This window comes from Amphiprion ocellaris, chromosome 4 (genome assembly GCF_022539595.1).
Source record: "Amphiprion ocellaris isolate individual 3 ecotype Okinawa chromosome 4, ASM2253959v1, whole genome shotgun sequence".
In the NCBI taxonomy this organism is placed as follows: domain Eukaryota; kingdom Metazoa; phylum Chordata; class Actinopteri; family Pomacentridae; genus Amphiprion; species Amphiprion ocellaris.
In genome coordinates, this window is record NC_072769.1 from 30,429,893 (window position 1) to 30,451,267 (window position 21,375).

Consider the following 21,375-nt stretch of genomic DNA (forward strand, 5'->3'; position numbering starts at 1 on the left):
AGTCAGTATACAGATTGAGGTGTACTGCTGCTGAATCGCACCAAAATGATGTCACAAGTAAGAAAATAGAATATTCACGGTTCTCACAATGTGCTTTAAATTCATATACATGTTTGAAGCGCTTGAAAATCGAATCATCACGAAAGCATATGTCATGCAATCCACAAAACTGAAGCCTAAAACCCAAAAATCGCCAAATTCACACCATTTGTCAGAGTCAGAAACAGAAAGAATCATCAGATTTTCGACTTTCTAATGGTCCATGAAGCATTCATCTGTGTTGCATTGTTCCATAGGGAAACTCGGCCAAATTTAGAATTCAAATTGAAATATTTCATCGAATTCACTGCTGTGTCCAACAGTCATGCAACAAAAATTCAGTAACTTTTCAGCTACACTGCAGGCTGCGTTTATGAAGAGCAGATAAGAGACTAGTTCAGAAACAAATGAAAAATGGAAAGTATCTGTAGTATTTAAGTCACCCGGGGGTACTTGAAAAAATGTTGTACATGTTGAATCCAGGATTTTTCTTTTCATTTTTTTTATAAAACAAATAATGAAATGTGATTGAACTTTTTTTTTAAAAAAATTATGTTTTTTGACATTATATGTTTGTTATCCTGCACAAATGACATATTTGAGTTCTTTCTGTTTCCAGCCATGGTTTTCATGGAGAAGCAGGACTTTTAATTGCACTGAAAAATGAGCCCACAGTGAGTAAAAATGTGTCCTGAGGAGAAAAACAACAGGGACTGCTTGGTGTTCAGAGTGTTAAGGTGCATTGATTGCGTCACATCATCAGCTCACGCACTGAGTAGCATGGAATAAAAGTTACCAGTAGCTGCTGGTAGCTTTTGAACAACACGGTGAAATAAAATATTTTGTCAACAAAGCCAGAATTAACTAGTAAAGATGAAAAACTAGGAAAACATCCAGGCTATTTGTGTTCATTGGGCTATACTTACTACATCAATGGTATCATTTAAAAGTAGCTAGATGTTTGGCTGGTGATATTCTGCACATGTATGTAAAGATGCATGCATTCCATAAGTGCACTCTGGTACCAAACAAATACCACAAGACCTCTGGATTGGTAGTTAAATACTTGTCTTTTTTACAGACATGTCTGATTGTAGAAAATATAACGCAAATACCTCGACAGCCACTTGGATCATACTGTTTGTGCTGTTTCCTGAATTCAGCGATTGACTACATTTTCCATTCTACACACAGTCAGCTTAAAATTTAATTCACAGGGTCCTTTATTCCTTTTAAGTGCTTTTAACATCTGCAATCACATAAAAGCTGCATGATACAGTATTATCCAAAACAGGACATTTCAGGAACTACAAATTCTGAGGAAGCATCAATCTGAGAAACTATATGAAACTGTTTCACAATACCATTCCTTTATTCGGAAATGGTATTGAAACTGCTTTTCCTGGTAATCCAACCGAGCTAAATTCACAGCACAGTTGCTATTAGTCATGTTTAACTGGGTATGTGTGTTCTATCATACATGTACGTTTTTAATAAAAATTTGAGGCACAAATTGCATTTCAGCAGAGCAACTGCATGAGGAATAAAGTAGCACAGTGTCCTTGTTCTGAGCATGTGTGCCAACACATAAAAAGAAAAAAAAATCATTACCCTGCCACTGTACTGCTGTGCCTCTAGCTCTTAATGGTGGCATTGCTGATTTTCCTATGGAGGATTTCTATAAATTGAGCCATAGTCATGAGTAAGCGGTGGTTTTTGGCTGGCATGACATTAGCAACCTTGGAGGCCTTTTAGGGAGTCACCTAGCTTTTCATTTCTTCCATGCTGCATGAAGCACAGAGGGAGAAATCTGTAGCTGTCATGATTCACATGTGAGATGATGTGTTATAGGAACTGTTCACGATCTTACAGAAACAAAAAAGACTAACATGAAGTGCAGGATTTGGCATTTGCACATTTTACAATAAGATCCATCCTCCCTCTTATCTTTGTAATAGTACAAACAACAGTACCTGAAGTATCTCTCTGATTTTCTTTATTCTCCTCTCAGCACTTCTTGAATTTTAAAATGGAAATAGTTGTATTTTCATGCTGCTTAACTACAACGTGTTGACATCAGGAGTCAAACGCAATTGGAAAACTAGTGATGTGTGCTTCTCTTTCCATTTCATCCGACTGTACGCACAAACACATCTCAGGTACTCAGGCAGGAAAAGAAAGCTTAGCTTTGGCTCAGTGTTTTGTTTCCTTAAAAAAATTGATTGTTCCAAAGACAACACAATTACAGCAAGTGCTCGTTTAACATTCTTGGAACATAACGAGGAGTGGGTGCATGTAAATGTCTGCTCTGTGGGTCTGTGTGCAGTGTGTACTTCACATATTTGCACATACTGTGGAACACCGTGCCACTGTTCAACTGTGACAGACCTGTGATATCGATCGGTGGTACAGTAACCTGGATTGTACGTGAGCAGAGCCACAAAGCCTCCATGTCCTCCGTTTGAATCTAATGGATATGTTTTAGCTGTACTACGTAGTGGATTAAGTGGTTTCTGATGCAGTGTGAGCTGTGTTGTGCATCCTTGTTTTCAGTGAGTCATGGCAGAAGCATGTGTATGGGCATGCCTGTACGCACACACACACACACACACACACGCACACACACACACACACACACACACACACACAAGCTGGAGTGGGCTTGTTATAGAACCTCAGACTTGCAGCTCTTGTCACCTGGGATTGACACATGATTCTGTGTGTGTGTTCGTTGTCGGTGCTGCAGGCAGAACTGATGACTCTTCATGTGCTTCTCTACCTACGAGAGCAGCTCTGTTGCCTAGCAACACTGACCAAACAGCAGTAGCAAGGAGAAGAGTCAAGTACTCTCTCAAACCCCTCATTTCTCTCTCTCTCTCTCACTCGTTATTCTTCTTTACCTTTTTGTGATCAGCGCATACTATTAGTGCTAGCTTTACTGTATGTTTTAACCAGTAGCCCATCCACATATTCTGTGTGGGTGTGTATATGCATGTGGCACACAGGGCAGGGTGACCCTGCTCAAAAGTCTGCAGCAGGTGAGAATGAGGTAGAAATGCTGTGCTTGGATGTTGATTTGGCTCACTATCATTTGAGTTTTGTTGATACTGGTGCCAAAATGATGAAATTTTCATGCAAAATGAGTCAAGGTGTATAGTTTAACCCTCTAAACCCCAGTTTCATTTGTTTGCTCACATTTTTTTTTCTCACCGTGGGGTCATTGTTTACTGCAATATAAAACACTGCACCTCTATGGAAACAACATAACCATGGCTACGAGTAGGAATATGTCATTTGTGCAGCAGAACAAAATTCTGATTAAAAATGCATGGTGTCCACAGGTTTTACCAATACTGGGGGAAGTGGTGACTACGTACTATGACATTTTACTACTCAATATTTTTATTTGTTTCCATACTTGCTGTCTGTAAGCTCTGTGTGAAGACAGCCTTTTTTTTCTTTTTTTTTTTTTAACAGAATCTTGTTCGTGTAAATGGGTTATTTTTGGCAATTTTTTAAATGACTCATGTAGAATAAAATTACTTTAAGTATAGATTTAGTCATGGTTTCTGACAAAAGTTGAAAATCTAATGATTCTTTTTAAAGCTTTTGGCTTTGATAAATGGTTGATTTCACTGTTTCCATGTTAAGCATTTCACTGGGTTTCGGAGCTCAAAAGGATATTTTTTTTTCTTTAAAAAGTAACTTTAAAAAAACAAAAAAAAAACAATCATGAAGGTCAATTATTGTGTCATAGAATTACACAAATAGTGATTTGAATCTGGCTTAAATATATGATTGAAGACCATTTGAGTAGATTCAACATTTGCTTTCCATTAGCTGATCCACCTCGCATAGATGACACCATAGACACAACAGATGAGCAAAGCTGATGTTACGATCTGCATACCTTTTGAGAGTAAGGGCATTTCATTTTTTTTTAATATTGCAATTTGATTGCCTTAGTACAGCTTAACTATGAATTGATTCAAATCAAAATTTAAATTTGAAACAATGCAATTAGCAAATCCCTAAATCTGCAGTTTTGTTACATATTACATCTTGCATTAAGTATAAACTGTCGTATCAGTGGTTTCATAAATTTATGCTCCATTATAAGAGAATCACAAGAATAAAATAAATAATGGCATTCAGGCTATATAGGAATTATATTAGGAAAAGAAAAAAACGGTCAATAAAAAAGTAAAAATAAAGAGATATAAAGGAGGTGTAGCTGTGTCCATATAAACCGTTAAAAGAAGACGAAATCTAAGCAAATACCACTGGAGTAGACGCTAGTGAACCGTTTGATTGCACTACTTGATACTTTGAGCTTCTTTCATTATTGAGAGACATTTGGAAAATGTAGTGTTTTGTGAATTTTAATGAAAATTAGCACCCTACGTGGTGGCAAGTTGAATAGACTCATCCAATGCTAACGTATAAACAGGATTTTAAACGCCTGCATGAAAGACTATTTGCCTTGACCTCTAGTGCGGATTTGTGTGTTTGTTTGGGTACTGTATGCATATATGTGTGTTGTCCACTTGGCCTATAAGAATATTTCCCATCCCCTCTTGTGGTCTGTCTCTGACTACATGCTCCATAGCAGATGGAATTCCTCCTGATGGCAGCAACATCCTGCTTGTACACAACAGCATATCGACACACTATACACTATGTGTCACTGACCCACAGGGACGAGAGGAAGAGGGGAGGCTGGTGGGAAAAGGGTGATAGATGGTGGGATTAATGAGAGAGGATGGTTTTCCATATGTGATATCTGTCTTTCTTTATCTTTGTGTACATTCCTGATGTTCCATGTGGGATAATGGATGATTATTTGGGACATTTAACAAAGCAAATTAAGCAATCATGCTCCTCTAGCCACTCTGTCTCTTACCATATACCTTCCCTCTCTCCTCCTCTTCCTCACCAACTCCTTTCTTCTTGCCTTTGCCTTCACCTCCCTCTTCACGCTTCCCTTAATTTGCCCCCCACCTCTCCAGGTTAGTCTAGCTTATGCCTATGAGACCAAGGATGTGCTGTGCCTGGTTCTGACCATAATGAATGGCGGTGACTTAAAGTTCCACATCTACAACATGGGCAACTCAGGCTTTGATGAGCAAAGGGCCATTTTCTACGCTGCTGAGATCTGCTGTGGCCTTGAGGACCTGCACCGTGAGAGGATAGTCTACAGGTAAGCTCAGTTTAGGTGTAGCTCAGCTATAAATAGGGAAGCTGGCAAAGAATAACAAGACACCTTCCATATGATGTATGTATATTGTTGTTATTGCATCAGCAATAGAGGCTTGTGGATTTTTTTCTGTCTTGTGGACTAATATTGTGAGTCCTACAGTAGAGCCTTACAGATACTAGATTTTTGGGACTGACGCTGATACTGTTGGTTATTAGGGAGCAAAACAAGTACAATATCAACGCATATACAAATAATGTGTTAAAGTTAAATTGAAAAGGGGAAATGATAGCGTTAGTTTTTAATTTTTTTTAAACTTTCCACTGGATTAATGGTGGAACCGGTTTCACTGAGGTGTAATGTACCTGTCAAACTCAATGGAGGCTCAGAGTAATGCTAATATAAACATATAAGACACAGGTACCTACATGCACATGGCCCATGTAGTTAGAAACTTGACCTTTTCATATGTAACAGGAAACTTTACAGTTGGCAGCAGTTGAGCATTGTATCTCTCAGATTTTGTGGCTATTGTAAGAAATAACATAGACGATGTGGCTCAAAAGAGGGCATGTTAATTAAAATGGCAAGACGTAAATGAGATTTAAGACAGGTTTAATAAAGATACTTTATGTAGCTTAAATCTTCAGCTTGTAGGAATGCCATGCGGTATGTAGCTTGGTACAAAACAAATAAAAAATGTATCTACAGATATGCCATGTATTAAATCACATGAAAGACTGTTGGGGTGCCAGATCAGACAACACACAGGCAATAAAAGACAGCAGAAGAACAGGTTGATCGACAATACAAATATTTAACCAGGGTTTTATTGTCGTATTCTAGTTCTCAAATGAGCTCTATTTTCAAACAAGCCCAATATAAGAAGTGTTCACTAATATTTTCTAACTTTTTTTTTTTTTTTGCAGGGATCTGAAACCTGAAAACATCCTCCTGGATGATCGTGGTATGTAAAAAAAATAAATGTGTTTTCTTATTGTTAAATTCAGACCAGAGTGGGTTCAGGGTGGAGAGTAGTAGTTGTTTTTTTTGATGTAACTTTTTTTCACAATGTCTAAAACAACCAATCAGTCCATTTTGTAACGTTCAAGCACCATCTTTCTCCAGCTGAAAAAAGTCATCTCTTCAAGTTCTTCACATCACACTCTCTCCTCTGAGTCATTCTCCATATCGTTTACTCTCCAACATGGTCTTATCTTGAAATAGAGGAATGTCCTCCACACATCTCTTCAGCTCTTACTTTTCTCTTTCTTTCCTACTTCTATTATATTTTAGTGTAACGTGACTATTGTCAGGGCACTGTGTCTTTGACCTTTGCACTTTTAGTTTCTTATGACTCTGAATATCTTCAATGGAATTGTATTTCCCTGCAAGTTACTTCAAAAGCATTATTCATCTTTTTTTTTTAGGACACATTCGAATTTCCGACCTGGGCCTTGCTGTTCAAATCCCAGAAGGGGAGACGATACGAGGGAGAGTGGGCACTGTTGGATACATGGGTAAGAATTTGACCTTTCTGCCCTCTGATGTCCTCTTCTGCCCCTTTATTTTTTAGCCAAGTCACTTTAATTGTTCCATCAACTTCAATAACTGTCTCCTAAATTCAGATGTAAGACGCTCGCTGTCGGTTTTCCTCACTTCTCACTGCTTTCCCCTTCCCTCAGCTCCTGAGGTGATCCAGAATGAGAGCTACACCTTCAGCCCAGACTGGTGGGGGCTGGGCTGCCTGATCTTTGAGATGATCCAGGGCCAGTCGCCCTTCCGCAAGCGCAAGGAGCGTGTCAAGCGTGAGGAGGTGGACAGACGGGTGCGGGAGGACCAAGAGGAGTACTCCGATAAGTTCTCTGAGGAGGCGAAGGATATCTGCAGACAGGTGAGGATGGAGAGCCGGAGGTGAAAGGTGGAAGGGAGGAAAGGAAGAGAGAAGGTTAATGAAATTCTTTTGAACTTTGTGAGGAGTATGCAGAAAAACTGTTGTGTAATATTGGATTTCAGGTCAATATATGTGTAAAATTCATGGTATATAAACAGGTTTGATTACTACAGCTACTGTCAATATTATTCTAGGTATCTGGTCTTTCATAGAGGAGCAACTTTCATGTTCTGCTGCTCAATTTGTTGACACAATATCACAAGAAAAGCAGAAGTTGAAAAGTGAAATAGTACAAAGAACACTTTCACTGTGGTGTTTCATTGCAAAGATTTAGTTTCCTAATTTGGAATGACGTAAGGTTTAAAGAGTTATTTCGTTGATTTGGAGCTTATGATTAATTTAAAATACAAATTTTAATCTTAATTTAAGACTTTTCCAGACTTCTTACTGTTAGATGTAAAAATTTGCAGAACACACATTCTTGGCAGTCTGCTTTTGTTTTTAGACATTTTAAGAGCAATTTTGTAATTCTATATCAAGATTACATCATAACATTGTACATGATGATAATTTTGGCTAGCATCCATCCATCTGCTTTTTATATTTACTACACTATATCCATTCATGCTATTCAGGGTTGTAATGCGTTTCTAGCATGGCCAGAATCTGCTACTGTAGATTTTGCATTTTAAACTTAAACAGGAAACTATCTAATGCAAATGTTTTTTTTTTTTTTTTTTTTTTTTTTTTTATTCAAATACATCTTATTCCTGAACAAAATAAATTTAAACCTGTAATAAGGGTTTGTTGTTTTTCCAAGTTGGGGCAGTGGAACAAGCTGTAAACAATACTGACATACAGTCACCTCTAAAGTTGATGTGGCAGAACTGCTGCCTATTGACATCTTAAACAGACAAAAAAAAAAAAACAACAAAACAACCCAATTCATTTACAGTTGTGTTTCTGGTCATCTTTCTTCTTTTAGCTTTGTTTTTTGTTTTTTTTTACTATGAGAGTGGTGGAAGTGAATCAAAACAGTACATTTTTGTTAAAATATCATTTTACCCAGAGTTACTTAGCAATAGATGATGATATTGTGTCAGCTGATTAAATGAAGGATCTACATCATCCTAAAATGAACAGTCGCAATGCCTGTCATGCTAAAAGTTTACAGTTTTGTTTTAAAATGTTACACAAAAATGGCATATTTTGCATGTAACTTGAAATAGTTTCCTTATTTTGCTAATTGATTGTGCATTTGCATTGTATGTTCTGTCACCTGCCAGTAGATATAGGAATAAAAAAATAGACAAAATGCAATGTTAGTTCCACTACATCAAAGACTTGATATTCTCTGCAATTAGGTGGAAAATACACATGTCAATATCAGTAATTGGCCAAAATAAGATGGAAAGCAATTTCTCTTCCGGGATCAATAAAGTATTTGTGATTCTGATCTGATTCTGAAATGGCAGCATTGGATATAAAAAATCAACTATCGCATATTAATACAGTGTTAACATAAAGGTGTTGATTACTTTAACTTGGGTCTGACATTATCTCCAAGAGGCAGTCACTGAGCTGCTCTGTTTCTGAACAGGAGGCGATGGGACCTTTTTTGTGTGTGTGTGTGAGACGCTGTGGAACATTCTGACCCATGGTTCAGTGGATTTAAAGACTCCCCAGGGAGAGGAGGAGTTGGGGGAGCAGAGAGAAGAAAGGTCCCAGTAAGAAATAGGAGAAAGATAATAAGGAAAAGGAGAGAATGCAGAGAGATGGCTGTTACCACAACCCAGATGAGACAAATGATGTTAGTTGTCAAGAGCAGAGTGAAGATCTTTTGATCCTGGCATAATGTTGGTAAGAGTTGCACAAGGACAAAAGAAACAAAGGGGGAGCTAGAAGGATGGTGTGAGATGTGGTGAAGAGTGAGCTGCCATCGGTTTGTTGACTGTGAGCGGCATCAGCATCAGGGTGACAACAGGGCAGGCGAGAGTGTCTGCTATTAGCCAAACCACTAAACAGCCCTCATCCACTTCATAAGCTTGCTGCACTGTAGGTGGGGTTTGGCAGTAATATTATCCAGAAGTTCTCACAGAGATGCTCTCAAATTCTATGCCTGATGGTGCTGCATTAACCCCCGAGTGTATGAATCTGTATCGCCGTTATTAGATTATGCTGGGTCATATACATAAAGTCAAGAGGATTACATGTAAACTCAGTCATGTGTGTGTTTTGTATACATTTAACTAGAGGGATTAGTCATAAAACTGCCAGCGTCACAGGAAGCCCCCTCCCCTTCTTTATGTGTGATTTATTAGTCGAGAAACGGTCTTAAGTGGAGCTTTATTTTATGTTCCTTTTACTGAGAAAAATGTTAAACAATAAATCATGTGCCCGAGTCATTTAGGCTTGCACATGCAGATCTTTAGAAGCCGTTTAAAACTCCTTTCCTTCTTCTCTTGCAGCTCCTGGCCAAGGACCCTAAGGAGAGGCTGGGTTGTCAGGGCCGTGGGGCCATAGAGGTCAAGCAGCACCCCATCTTCAGAAACATCAATTTCAAACGGCTGGAGGCCAACATGCTGGACCCTCCCTTCAGCCCAGATGTAAGAGCTGCGCACAGACACACAAACGCAATTGACTGCCTGGAACCTTGGCGGACTGCGGATATGTATACAGGAAATACCATTGTCGCATGTAAACAAACACTTAGAGGCTTGTTATCGTGGTAGCCAGCGGGGAGAAGAGGCAGTGTAATTTGAAAGTGGCTCAGCTTTATGGAAATTATCGCTAATACTTCCAGTGGAGCTGTAGATAGATCATACAATGAAACTCTCAGTGTGTAACCAAGGAGTGTAATACAGACTTAGGATAATCAAAAACATTATGAGCTGTATTCAGATGTTTTCTGTGCCTGGGATAGCAAAGCTGTTCAGAGAGAGGCTTGCTGCATTTTCAGTGTCATAAATAGAATGAGAGAGGGAGAGTGACTGACCTGACAGGTTAAATCAATAGTTGAAAGTAGATAGTGTTATCTGCATTTCTATTTTGGGTTATTCAGGTCAGTAGGGCCACGCAGAAGAAAAACAGAGCAGCAAAGTGCCCTTAGGCATGTGAAGATTTCCATATCATTCTAATATCAGTGTAAAAGCACAAGTATTTCAAGTTCAGTATTTTCTCCCTGTCTTTCAAAGATGCACAGATGTTCTTTCCCTCTTATTTCCTTGTGTCTTTTTCTTGTCGATCTACATCCTTTTCTGTTTTCTTTCTCTCTCTCAGCCTCGAGCAGTGTACTGTAAAGACGTTCTGGACATTGAGCAGTTCTCCACTGTCAAAGGTGTGAACCTTGACCCCACAGACGACGACTTCTATCACAAGTTTGTCACAGGCAGTGTCTCCATCCCGTGGCAGAACGAGGTACTGCTTGCATAGGCCACTGAGATGATGTCATTGTTAAGCTTTGCAGCATACAGATACAGTACATAGGACTACCAGCATAAATGATCTGTACGTTGCTGAAAGAGTAATGTTTATGGTTGTTAATCCAAATATGCAAGTCAAGTTAATAAATACATGTACATATATGTGGACGGCTACTCAAACAGCTACCTGCAGAGAAAGGCTGACTTTTGTTGAAGCAAACTCCCGAAATGCAAAGTATCAGGTTGGATAACACGATGTCTATACCTGTGCAGATGATCGAGATGGAATGCTTCAAAGAAATTAACGTCTACGAGACAGACGGGAATCTGTGCTCCGACCTGGACATGAACCGGCCTAACCCTCCACCAAAGAGAGGCTTCTTCTACCGCCTGTTCAGAAGAGAGGCAAGTGCTAGTGCTCCGGCAACTGTCCGAGGGGGTGGGGGCTAAGGTACTTCCTCTCTTCCTTCTTTCCTTTTTTCCCCAAGTCTTGTCTGCTCAACTCCCATGCAATTTGAGTGGTTCAGTTATGTTGTTCTCTACGTTGAGTTTGTAAGAAAAAATCCTATCTTTATGCCTTTTCTCTGGTCCTTTCTGACCCTTGATAATCCCCTTGCATTTTCATTACTATATTTGTAATTTTGCAGCATTGGGAATCTTTTCTTGAGGGTGGCTGATTTGTGGTTTTTGAAAGAACTGGCATTAGGACTTGACAGTAATATTTTAATGCAGTAATGCATAACACAGAGTGTTCGTCAGTGGTAATAATTATTTCTAACACCCTTCTTGGTTACAACAGCTTCCTCCTCTAACAGGTTATTTCCACTATTTTCTGCCTGCTCTTTATTTCTGAGCCCTTACATCGTGCTCTGTGCTTCCCTTGAATTCAGTTCTTTGTTGTAATTTTCACTGGGAGGATGGAGAATGTGTCCTATTTTGTCCAGTACTTTTTTTTCACCCACACTAGCTTCACTTTGATTTTCTTATAAAAATTCATCCCAACAGTGATCTCAAACTATGCGTCTGCCAAAATCCAGATGAAAGAAGCTGGTAGTTAATAGTATGTCAGTATGTTCACTGAGTCACCTGCCAGTTCCCAACATTTTCAGTGGCGTTTTCCACTCTGTACTTTATTTATCAACCTACATACAGGCCACTCTTTCTTATTAATGAAGGTGATAATGGTGTTTGAGCCTCAAAGAGCCTTTATTATGCTCATTTACAAAATCAGAATTACATTCATTGATCTACCAGAATATATTTACATGCTTTAATGCTAAAAAAACCCCAAACATTATTAACACATTATTTTCCTCTAATTGTACATTGCTGCAACACCTCTTCTTTGTCTGAAATGGTCTATTTTAGCTCCTGCTCTCGTTAGTCAACTGGCCCTTCAAAAGCAAAGCAATCCTGGTTACGTACAGCAACATCAGATATTTGAGGATGAAGGCAGAAGGGCACTGAGCAAGGAAATAATGGCTGATCACAAGGAGGTTCCTCATTTTTTGTTTAAGAGCATGCCAGACTAGATGTATATGTGTTACATAGTGACATAGATAATTAACAGAAGAAAAGCCTGGAGCTCAGATGAGGCATTTCATGCAGCTAAGGAGCAGTTTCTTAGAGAGCAGGGAGCGAGAATATTTCTCTTTGGAGATGTTTGAAAAGTGAAAAGTCAGAGAATTCACGTAAGGATGGAAGGAAAACTCAGGAACTCCCCACAATTTAATCAATTGTTTCTTGTATCATTTCTGATGGATAAGTCCCGATAAGTCAGTAGTAGGATCGCAATCATGTAGTCATCAGCAGGCAGCTGATGCAGGGTTCACTTGTTGTCATGGTTACAGTGACGCCGTGTCGGCCACTATCTGGCAATGGGAAATCCTTAACAAATCCCTGGATCCAGACTACAAGCTGCATCACTGCCAAAATCTAATGAGGTGATCCTTGTGTCATTTCTGACCTTCCCTGAAAGCTTCATTTAAATCTGTTAGTCCGTTTTTGAATAATATTGCACACAGACAAATTCACAGACAAACATACGGCAATTGTCACATAACTCCACCGCACTCCTTGGTGGAATAATAAAATAGATTAATAAAAAAGGATTTAGAATAAGATTAGAACTCTCACAGTGCAAATTAAAGTTGAATGTGAGAAATAAAGTTCAATGTGCAGAGTCCTCCGAAGGTAAGCCTCCTTTCCTTGTGGTTCAGTCAAGGATGGAGTTTCAGGAGAATGTAATGTCATCTCGCACATGTACGACGGCGCAACAATGAATGTTTCTAATGGCGGTGATATGTGCTCACTTTTTCCCAGGTCTGTTTTAAGAGCGGTTACAGTGATGATGAGATCGAGGAGCCCTCACGACTTTAAACCACTTCCTCCACCTGCACCCCTCCGCCGCAGAACTTCACCACAAACTCCAACCGAGCGCAAATCTTAGGGACTCAGTGAATGTTGACCTGTATTTCTGAGCTGTATTAAAAGTGTATTATAATTAAAGAAAAAAGTATGAGTTTAAAGATTTTGTACATTTGTACTTGAATTTATGTCTAGATGTATATTTTCACTAAAGGTTGTATTGTACAAAAAGCCATAAAAGTACCACTTGAATGCATACATTACGTTTTAATTTCTTTTAATTATTTTTTTTTCTTTTGGAATGAGTATGGATAATATGTATTGGGGAGTTTTTTTATTTTATTTTAAGAAGCACAGTACCAGTAGTCTTTTTAATTTTCTCGATGTAGCATAAGGCCTTTTTTGTTTCTATATGTGCTGTATGTTTGTCATTGATTGGGCCAACGTGACGTGTTTTTTAGCACATCAGCTCCACCAGGTCCCAAACTAACCCTTATTTAGCCTCTTTACACCTCGAGGCTCAGATAGGTCTGAATGAAGCACGTAGAGCCAAATGATATGGGGAAAATGGATCCAATCTATCATTGCTGTGTTGATGCCATGCTGCTTAACCTTCCCCACCTGCCCCTATTTTTAATTTGAAATTGGTTTGGATGATCCATGTCCTTCAATGAGCCCAAGTTGCACTGGACTGGATGCAATGTTTAGTAAACTGCTTCTAGGTGCCTGTACCAACTCAGTTCTAGCAGAGATGGCAAAGGATTTATTTCTGACAATCTTCTAGTCAGCATGTGCAACAATTAAATCTCCTTAAAATACATAGTAAGCACTGGGGAGGTCATTTTCAGGCCCACAAGGTCTGAAAAACTATCATTGTCAGACCTCTCCAGGAATCTTTCATGAGCTGTAAAATGCTCAGAACATTAATTTTCAGACGGTGTTTCCACTGGGAGCACAGCTGTTAAGTAAATGTCTGTTACATTATTCACTCAGGCAGAATGTTTTTGCTGATTTATCGTTATTCCTCCTTATTTCTCAGCTTTTGTTATTGACTTGTACTTCCTTTTCTGACAGTTATTATGAATTGTTTCATGTGCAGAGCGGAAATCCTTCTCCCCTCGATTTTTCTTAGTAATTTTGCTTCCCACATTCAGAGAGCCTCCAACTAGTTGGAACAAAGAGACTGATGAGGGTGACGATGGAACTGCATCGGAGACCTGACCTGCAGCTGTTAATGGTTTCATCTAGATTTTAAAAAAAATTAAAATTGCTGTTGCATCAAACTAACTTCCACTGCTTTAGCTGTCAGCAGCTGTTAGCTTCCGAACTGAGTCAAAAATACAGCCTGCTTTGACCTCCGTGCCTGTTTGATCATTAGCTAGCACAATACCTGCTAGTAGACTTCCATTTAGATCCTGTGGCTTCAGCTCTGTTTGTGATAAAGACGCAATTTGTTACTGGTATTAACAACCACCTTGAACTGTTCCACTTAAATCCTGTATATTGTTCTCTCATAAGAATGACAGTTGGCTGTATGTGTGTAGACGGTGAGAAACTATCGTGTGTCCAGGAACACTTGGCCACCTCTGTTTTTACTATAGAAGATGTGTTTCCTTCCAAGTTAACTCATCATGAACAAATGCATATCATGGACATTTCCCATTTACAGCATATCCAGGATCTGTTATGTTCCATATTTGTTTATTCTCATTGCATTTCAGAGGCATTCTCAGCCATTTATTATGCTTTTTTTTGTTAGGTTTTTTTTTTTTGCTTTTGAGGCAGTTTCTGTTTACTCCCCATCACCTGTTTTTAATGCTGTGAATACCCCATCTGGACATGTTAGTTTTGTGTGTGTATACTACACTGTAAGCTAATGCAGCTTTGTTCAAATGCATTCAAGTAAATTAGCTCTGCCCTTGTGCAATTAAATGGATTGATTTATTTTGATTTTTTTTTCCCCACAGAAAACCAATGTTTGCATTCTGTCAGTACAGTAGTTCAGAATCATGTAGGGACTTGAATATTACTCAGTTGAATTGACTGCATACATTTAAAATGGTACGCGTATAGTCCCCAGTTAAACAATTTTGAGAGGTTGCTTGTCGTAAACTTGTGTCCCCTGTTGCACATTCCATTATCAGGAATCAAATGTGTGCATCTAGCTGTTGCTGGCTTATCGTCTCTTGAGTTTCTGAGTGTCTTTTTAAAATCTTTTTTTTTTTTTTTTTTTGCTCTCAGGCACATTTTGAAGCTGATTTCGCTTGCCTATGTAGATTTTTAGCCTTTTAGCTCTTTAGCCTCAAAAACCTTGTAAATTATGTATTTCTAACATGTAACTAAGCTCTAACACATTCAGTCATTCTCACAGGGAAACTAAACTGTGTATTTGCGAGCCATGCCTCTGTCCTGTTTTGAGGATCTTTTACTCTTATATCATCCATATCGCAGTATCGCAGTGAAGAAATTATGTTTGGTTTCATTGCGCTATGGTGTGTTTTGACAGTGACTATAGAAAGTGTCTTGAACTTTTTTGCCAATGATACCAAAAGCAACATTAGCTAAATTGAACGTGTTTTGTTATCTGAAGGATTTACTGAAGAAAGACTGACAGCCTTTATTATATGTGCCAATTATCAAGTTGATTTCTGACATCCCGCCTTTTTTTCAGCCTCTTAAACCTTCCGTCCATTCTGAGAGAAATTCCTTCACACAGAGGAACTTTAAACAGCTCAACAGTTTTGAATGTCCGCACTAAGTGCATTGTAATGCCTGTTTTAAAAAAATACATATGTTTTATTATTCAAGCATGTATCAGTTTGTAATACTTCAGGTTCCTTGTATATGTAAATGATGACCTTCTAGTGCCAACATATCTCACTGGTATCTGAGGACAACTTTATGAAAGGCAAGGTGACCAGCTGAGCTGGCCTGGTTTGAATACATAACAAGCATTCCTTCTGTTCAGCCTTTCCTTCAAGGTTTAGAAGTGAGAGATCCTCAGTCCCTTGACGTTACTTGAGTCTAGTTTTGGGATAGAAGTTGAGAGGTTCTGTGGGCTTTCACATTCTTCTGTCCAGATTTGTCAGTTGAGTGATATTTTTCAAGGAAGGGAGGAATGACAAATGCATTATTGGTATTCAAACTGGGCCTGGGACTTGATTTTTCTTCTTTTTTTTGTATCTGTACAGTCATGTCGTTCAACCACTGCAGTCATTATTAATTCTTGTACAAGTTGTATCACTGGTTGTTGTACCATATCTGACATTTGTAATTATGAAATAATACACTGCCATTTGTATAAAAAATACTTGTGTCTTGACTTATTTGTGTCATATGTTATTTTGTTTGTTGGAAAATAAATGGCCATAAATGGTAGGAGCAAAAGTGGTGCTTAGCACCTGGTTATATCTCTGAACATCTCTGGGCCTCTTAGATTTTTAGACCAACTGCTGTCAACTGTGTACATTTTTTAAAAAAACCTTAAGGTGGATGATTTCATTGGCTTTTAGTCACTCTTAATAGTTTAATATTTTTGTATCTGTATTTTAAATATTTTTAATGTTAGGAATTGATCTTAAAACCTTGTTTTAGTGTTATATACTATTTTATTTTGTTTTACAAATTGATTTACTTATCCTGTCTTGCTTTTTACATACATACATACATACATACATACATACATACATACATACATACATACATACATACATACATACATATAGAGGTGGAAAAAAGTTTTCAAAAAACCCATGCATTTGTGAAATATTGCATTAAGAATCACTATTAGGTCTTCAAGTTCAATTTCTTTTAGTGCAGTCTCAGCCAAAAATACTAAAACAATCCTAAAAAGCCATTAAAAACGATTGGTTCCATAAAAAACATAAGAAATTTTGAGTACTGGGTAATTTTGGTACTAGTGATCCACTAATGAAGGATGTGCTTTTTATTAAAAGAAACAATTTTTGTTGCCATTGGAAGACACCAAGATCTGGGCGTCCAAGGGTTCCTTCAGCAACAAATGACAAATCTGTCTTGCAGTCTGGATTTCAGGGGTCTCGTGACAGCAACAATAACAACAAAAGAAAAAAAGTAGCAATCGCTGATTGATTCTTTATCAAGTCACTCAAAACAAAGCCGCAGTCTGATTGGCCACTCACGCTGCTCCCCTCCCCTCTCTGTCAAGCTGTCACATATGCCACTTCCGGGTGTGATTGGTCGGGTGAACGCAGCGCTACATCAAAGATGGCTTATTATCAGCCAACATTTGGTTCATTTAGGAGTTATATTGTGACAGAATAAGAGACATCTTACAAGAAGAGAAGGCTGAGAGCCGGTGGTAGCTGTCGCGAGCAGTGTTAGCACTCTCGTTGCACTACGCACCTCTCGCTCTCTCCGTGTGCTAACGTTAACTTGTCCCGACTGTGCTAGCTAGTTAGCTGACATAGTAAATATTAGCTAGTCAAGCAGGCTCGCTTATTGTAGATTGCTAAAATGGCCACCATGGAGAAACTGATGAAGGCCTTTGAGTCTTTGAAGTCATTCCAACAACAGCAGGGGCCTCCGACCGCTGAGGAGCTTGTCCAAAGACAGTAAGTGGTTTTTGACCATCGGCGATATAATAGCAGGCTAGCAGCCGTTGGGCTAGTCACTTAGCTCGCTAGCAACGCTAGTGCCTCTCAGGTTGCTAACCAAGGTTTAATAGATAGCCCGAAGCTAATTGCGCTAACATGCAAGATAGCAACGAGTCTAAGCAGATATTTAAACTTCTCAGCCATTTTAAACCTACTTGTTGCCAGTAACTGTGTCTCCTCTTTGTGAGGCTTCCTCCTTTGATGTTATTGTGATCAGAGTGACTGATTGTTAGAATCACATTAGCTGAATGATAACCAATACAGAGGGCAACCGCTCATTGATGGTCACGCATGTGTAAGGATAAATGTAACGATTCTCTGTTGCGTGGTTAATTGCACGGCAGGCTGGGTATAATGAGCAGTATATCAAGTACTTTTGCCTTTGACTAGGTGCATTAACATGGGGGCCTTCTGGACTGACGTCATCTCTAAGTTTCTGTGGCCAACCATTATTCTTAATATTTGAAGGTTTATAGAAGGAGGTGTAGAATATTTCATATACTGTTAAACAGTGTAATTGGACTGTAACGCTGATAAAACTGTTATGTTGTGTCTCTTTTTGTGTCCCCTCAGTTGTACTTAAAAACTTGTTTCACCTGCACATCCCACAGAATGTGACAGGTTTTATGCTGCAGCCATTATGTTACTTTGATATATGTCTTATGAATAATTGTAAGAAGAATGTGTCTGACACTGTGGCCTTGTGAGTTTCCACTTCAGCATCCTGAAAAAGGTCATTTTAAACGATCAGCACTGTTGGCTTCAGTTTAAATGTACACTGTGATTCTTTCCATGCCCTCATGGGGATCCCAGTAGTTGATGTCTTTTCTGTGACATCTACAGAAAGGAGCTGTGTCGCAGTATCCAGCGTTGTGCACGGCATTCTCTCTATTGGGCTGTTTTATTATAAGTAAAATGTTTCATTCAGATCCTGTGTAGAAATGAAATGGCTTCTTAGTAGAATTTCATGAAGGTGCTGCCTCGTTTTCTTAACCTAGTCTGCCTCTACCTCTATCTCTACTTGTCCTCTGCTTTCTCTCTCATCTCCTCATGCTTCCACAGAAAAAAGGAGCAAGCTACCACAAAGAAGGACAGGGTGACTCACTGTCTGACAATATGCGAAAACATTGTTGCTCAGTCTCTGCGGTAGGCCTTGTTAATTTTAGTAAAACCTGTTTTGATTCAGTTCTTTTAGGATTTCCATTCACTTTCCCTTTTAAGATTGTAGTCTATAAAGTCCTTTAGATCCTAAGATAGCTTGTGTGTGAGGAATTAAAGTGGTAAGGGTGTAACAATGCTGTCACTTTCTGAAAAAGTTGACATTTTGACTTGTCATAATGATAAAACTACATTTGTTGCATGTAACATTAACGATAGCTCTATTCTGATCGAGTGTTCCAGTTAAAGATCACCAACAGTGATCACTAAATTTAATGCCGTTTACACTCTGCATGATGTGTCTAATAAAATTTTAGCCTCAGTCTATGCCAGACTTCATAACATTGATTTGATGCATGTTGTGTGATGGTGACACAGTGGATAGTAGTGCTGCTGGGTGTATAGAAAAAAAAAAAGAAAAAAAACATGAATAGTGACATATCATCACCATCCTGCTGCCAGAGGCAACCAAAAAGTTTCTCCTTTTTCATCTTTTCCATTAAATTTATTAAAAAATAGCATACATGACAGTTGATGCCATATTTTAAATGGTTTGTTTGGCATTTACCAGTCAAGACCAAACCGATCTTAAACTGTGATAGTGAGCTGTCATGCACAATAGAAGGACCTTGAAAGTCAAGCAGCTAAATGGAATTCAGACAACTCCTAATTTTACTATTTCCCATTTGGGACGATAAGCGATACATAAAGTTTTCCAATGTCACTCAAAATATCTTGGAAACCGATGCAGTCACCTTGGTGATGTCATTTGCTAGTAGAGTCTGTAGTAGTGGTGACATGCTGTCCATCTTTATCAATCTATCTTTGCAACAGTGTTAACCTACTGTGATACCTCAAACTGTCCTTTGTAAAAAAGGCTAGTCACTTTTGTGTGAATTAGTTCATGTCAGACAGTCAACAGTTCAGAAAAAGGCTCTACGTGTCAGAATAAATAACAATGGACATATCTAATGTGGTTATGTTTAATAATGCTTGTCCAACATTTTTCTTCTCTATGGCCCTGGGAACAGAACATCTCCAGAGTTTCAGAAACTGCTCGGCATCGCCATGGAGATGTTCCTGCTCTGCAGTGATGACAGCGAATCAGATGTCCGGATGGTAGCCGATGAGTGCCTGAACAAAATTATCAAAGTGAGTAGGACACTGCAAGGTTGTTTTCTGTGTTCCCTTCATATTTTTCTTCAAGAATTGTACAATATGTAGATCATTATTTAATGTTCAATTGCTATTCAGTGAGAACAGATGAACAGATTAACAATGATCAAAATATACTTAAGAACATTATTTCTATTTTATTTTTGGTTGAATCATTTGTGAACTTTTGACTTGTATCTTTAGGCGTTGATGGACTCCAACTTGCCTAGACTCCAGCTGGAGCTGTACAAAGAAATTAAAAAGGTAATGAGATATCGGCTTATATAATGCGCCAGTTTTAAAGCTAAAACACACTACTGTGATCGTAGACATGGTGATATTAGGGTTTGTGATATTAAAGAGTGTTTGTGTGCCTCTAGAATGGTGCCTCTCGGAGTCTGAGGGCAGCTTTGTGGAGGTTTGCTGAGCTTGCCCACCTCATCAGACCACAGAAATGCAGGTAAAACCTTAAAAGTAGCTTTTTACGTCATTCATGCATAAATTTTATCATGCTCAGGGTGGGAAACTAAAATTTTGTTTAAAAATTAAGTAAATTTGACAAATTGTAAAGTCTTGGATGTTATCTGCTATAAGTAAAGACATTACAACTCTAACTGTACTTCAGATGCTCTTTTATCCTTATCTTTGATTTGTTTTCATATATGTCCCTTTTTCTTTCTCTCGTTTAATGCAGACCCTACCTGGTCAACCTGTTGCCGTGCCTCACCAGAATCACCAAGCGGCAGGAGGAGATGGTACAGGAGACACTGGCTGCAGCAATGCCCAAAATCATGTCAGCTTTGGGCCATTTTGCTAATGATAGTGAGATTAAGGTAACAACCCCTGCGAATACTAAGACAGAAAAAAAGTTGCTGTGCGTTAGACACCATGTCCATGATGACATATGCATGTCCTGCAAGCTTGTCTTCATTGTGATGAAACCACTTCTGTTCCAGGTGCTGCTGAAGTCTTTTGTGGCCAATCTGAAGTCCAGCTCTCCCACTATCAGACGGACAGCAGCCAGCTCAGCTGTCAGTGTGTGCCAACACTCCAGACGCACCAGCTACTTCTACACCTGGCTTCTTAATGTGTTGCTGGGTAGGTCACACAAAGGCCCACACTCAGACCAAGGACATGCATCTTCCCTCCTTTTGCATTTTTAACGTTACAGTTAAGAGTATCTCTGCTAACTTTTGTGAGTTAATTTGGTGTCAAATTGCTTTTTGCCACAGTACTCAGACAGTCAAACAGCACAAGGAAACATGCACTGTGTCCTCTTGTCATTTTCCAGGTCTGCTGGTTCCAGTGGATGAGGAACACCCGAGCCATCTTATTCTAGGGGTGCTGTTAACACTTCGCTATCTGATGCCTCTGCTGCAGCAGCAAGTCAACACCACCAGCCTCAAAGGAAGCTTTGGAGTCATGAGAAAAGAGGCTGATGTACAGCCAACACCTGAACAGCTGCTACAGGTGAGAGTGAGTTTGTGTTTATCAGAAAGTCCGTCTGCA

General features: G+C 38.9%; 2 protein-coding genes across 11 annotated transcripts in view; both read left to right on the top strand.

Moving 5' to 3' along the window:
* grk4 (G protein-coupled receptor kinase 4) overlaps positions 1-14,863 on the top strand; it is a 52,967-nt gene extending 38,104 nt beyond the window's left edge. Inside the window, exons 9-16 of one of the 2 annotated variants that reach the window (XM_023268184.3) lie at positions 5,049-5,239; positions 6,166-6,203; positions 6,667-6,756; positions 6,922-7,130; positions 9,599-9,736; positions 10,410-10,547; positions 10,826-11,003; positions 12,875-14,863. In XM_023268184.3, coding sequence (XP_023123952.1) covers positions 5,049-5,239; positions 6,166-6,203; positions 6,667-6,756; positions 6,922-7,130; positions 9,599-9,736; positions 10,410-10,547; positions 10,826-11,002 — 981 coding nt within the window. In that variant the 3' untranslated portion in view covers position 11,003; positions 12,875-14,863. The remainder of the gene's footprint in view (positions 1-5,048; positions 5,240-6,165; positions 6,204-6,666; positions 6,757-6,921; positions 7,131-9,598; positions 9,737-10,409; positions 10,548-10,825; positions 11,004-12,874) is intronic. The other variant, XM_023268183.3, reaches the window with a different exon arrangement.
* Positions 14,864-17,121: 2,258 nt separating this feature from the next.
* The window catches only part of htt (huntingtin), a 34,077-nt gene continuing 29,823 nt past the window's right edge, over positions 17,122-21,375 (top strand). For all 9 annotated transcript variants that reach the window (XM_055009751.1, XM_055009754.1, XM_055009752.1 and 6 more), the window contains exons 1-8: positions 17,122-17,511; positions 18,616-18,699; positions 19,743-19,863; positions 20,071-20,130; positions 20,247-20,326; positions 20,561-20,699; positions 20,823-20,964; positions 21,158-21,336. In XM_055009751.1, coding sequence (XP_054865726.1) covers positions 17,414-17,511; positions 18,616-18,699; positions 19,743-19,863; positions 20,071-20,130; positions 20,247-20,326; positions 20,561-20,699; positions 20,823-20,964; positions 21,158-21,336 — 903 coding nt within the window. In that variant the 5' untranslated portion in view covers positions 17,122-17,413. The remainder of the gene's footprint in view (positions 17,512-18,615; positions 18,700-19,742; positions 19,864-20,070; positions 20,131-20,246; positions 20,327-20,560; positions 20,700-20,822; positions 20,965-21,157; positions 21,337-21,375) is intronic.